General features: G+C 52.3%; 1 protein-coding gene across 1 annotated transcript in view; it reads right to left on the bottom strand.

Moving 5' to 3' along the window:
• Positions 1 to 2,500, bottom strand: part of cnksr2b (connector enhancer of kinase suppressor of Ras 2b) — a 65,164-nt gene that overhangs the window by 4,978 nt on the left and 57,686 nt on the right. The window contains exon 20 of the mRNA XM_062537250.1: positions 1,418 to 1,982. Coding sequence (XP_062393234.1) covers positions 1,418 to 1,982 — 565 coding nt within the window. The remainder of the gene's footprint in view (positions 1 to 1,417; positions 1,983 to 2,500) is intronic.

The following is a 2,500-nucleotide window of genomic DNA, read 5'->3' as shown; positions in this document are numbered from 1 at the left end:
CTGTCATTCTGCTTGTCTCTCTCTCTCTTTCCATGTCTCTCTATCCATCCATCCCTCCCTCTGTCCCTCTCCTTGCCTCTCTCTCTAGCCATCCTTCCCTCTCTCTCCCTCCCTCTGTCCCTCTCCTTGCCTCTCTCTCTCTTTCCCTGTCCCTCTATCCATCCTCCTCTCTCTCTCCCTCTCTCTCATTAACATACCCTGGCTGTAACAGCTATTTCTTCTAATAACATCTTACCCACATCTTGACAGCTGCCCGGTCCCTGATGCCAAGCCAGGGTGGATATACGTACACCTCTGCCCTTGTCTCGGCGCTGTGCCAACGTCTACTCCCTGTGCCAACTATCCGTCTGTGCCCACAGCAGGGTGCCCACGGGCAGGTGTCTCCTGATGTGTCTCTACATCAAGAATACTATACACTATATACTATACCATAATACTTGTAATGGTGCTGCTGCCCATTACAGCAAGTTTATTCATACAGGAGCTAAGGACACACTTTATTTGCACACACATGGACACGCAACAAACATTTCAAACACTCACCATGTGGCATTTTACTTCCTGGTCTGGGGTCTGAGAAAAGACCAGATGGAAAGTCGCGAGGGACATTTCAAGTGTGCAACGTGTGACCTCATCAACGAGCAGAGGTCAAGTGTACAAGACAATGGGGGTGTTTGGGGTTTTTAAAATATGTTTGCTGTGTGCTGAAGTAGTGACTATTGTAATTGGGTTGCATTGTGAGCCGTGTAGTTTGGAGTGTGCTTATGAGTTTGTTTATTGAGTTATGTCCATTTGGTTTGTTAATTGATTAATTGTTGCAATGGTTCAGGCCAGGGCTTTAAAGTCTCTGGGGGGAATTGGGCAAGAGAGGTAGAATGGTCTGAGGTGAGCCACCGTGCACCTGCTAGAGGCCTAATACTCTGTCCGTCTGAATGTACCTTATAATTGAAGAAGGTTTGTTTAGTTACTTTTGTTATATTTTGAAAGTTTAATGATTGATTTGGAGCTATTGTTTGGAGTTTTGGTTTTTCTTTTCTTTTTCCTATTTTCTCCTGATGGCATGCTACCTGCTAAGGTTGGAATAAATCGCTGCATTCTTCCAACTCAACACTTGTCTCCTGCATTTCCATCACCGGCAAAGCCATCCCGATCACAATACTATACAATACAAGACTATACTAATACTATACTATACATTATATACTATACCATAATGCTATACTATACAATACTATATACTATATACTATATACTATACCATAATACTATACTATACTATACTACAATATTATATCAATATACTACATACTATACTAACTCCAAACTACTATACTATGTGTGTGTGTGTGTGTACCTGTGTCTCTGCTGGTGGCGGGGGGCAGGTGGTAGCGGTGTGTGTGTGTGTGTGTGTGTGTACCTGCATCTCTGCTGGTGGCGGGGGGCAGGTGGTAGCGGTGCCCGTCGCGGTGCCCGTCTGGTGCCCCTGCGGAGGCGGCGAGGATGGCGTGCAGGCCGCTGTCCCGCGGCAGCGTGAAGCTACGGGGTTTCCCCCCCGCCATGGAGGGGTCGGCGGGCGCGACGCTCACGCTGGCGTGGTGCAGCCGCTCGCCCGGCGGGTGCCCCAGGGGCATGTAGCGCTCGGGCATGTACCCGCGCTGCGCGGGCAGAGTGGCCTGGCGCCGCAGCTCGAACGCGGGCGCGCCGGAGGACGGCTCGCAGAAGACCCCGTCGTCCAGCGGCAGCGTCTGCAGGAAGTGCAGGCCCGAGCTGGTCAGCGGCGTCTCGATCAGGTCCTGCCACGAGCGCCGCTGGCTGGCCTTGCGGCCCGGCGAGCCGCCCGCTCCGCTGCCCACGAGGCTCCCGCTCTGCGCCGAGTCCGCGCGGAAGTCCTCGTGGGACGAGCGCGACTGGGACGTGTGCGTGTGCGTGAGTGTGTCGGCCGACGGGTGGCGGCCTCGCTTGGGCTCCAGGTACGGACTCACCTGGGGAGGGGGGGAATGGAGGAGGAGTGAGTGAGAGAGAGAGAGAGAGGAATGGTAGGAGAGAGAGTTAGGAAGGGTGGAGTGAGAGAGAAAGAGAGAGAGGAAGGATGGAGCAAGAGAGAGGAATGAATTTCAGGCACTAAACATCTCAACACCCACACACACACACACGAGCAAGCACGCACGCACGCACGCACGCACGCACGCACGCACGCACGCACGCACGCACGCACGCACGCACGCACGCACGCACGCACGCACGCACACAGGACTGGGATTAAAGCTCCTCTCTCTCATTTCTCCACCTGCTCATTAAATGAGGGGGTGCCTGGACCCTAGGACGCGTTTTATTGTCTGACAATTCATCACACACACACACACACACACACAGACCTTTCTCATATTAGTGAACACACACATATTGTACACATACACACATGCTCACAGCCACACTTACACATCTCCAGGGGCTACATAATTAATGTGTCCTTCAACTGCAAACTCCTCTCCTCTCCTCT

This window comes from Sardina pilchardus, chromosome 5 (genome assembly GCF_963854185.1).
Source record: "Sardina pilchardus chromosome 5, fSarPil1.1, whole genome shotgun sequence".
NCBI lineage: Eukaryota > Metazoa > Chordata > Actinopteri > Clupeiformes > Clupeidae > Sardina > Sardina pilchardus.
The sequence above is the reverse complement of the archived record's forward strand: the minus strand, read 5'-3'. Positions and strand labels throughout refer to the sequence as shown.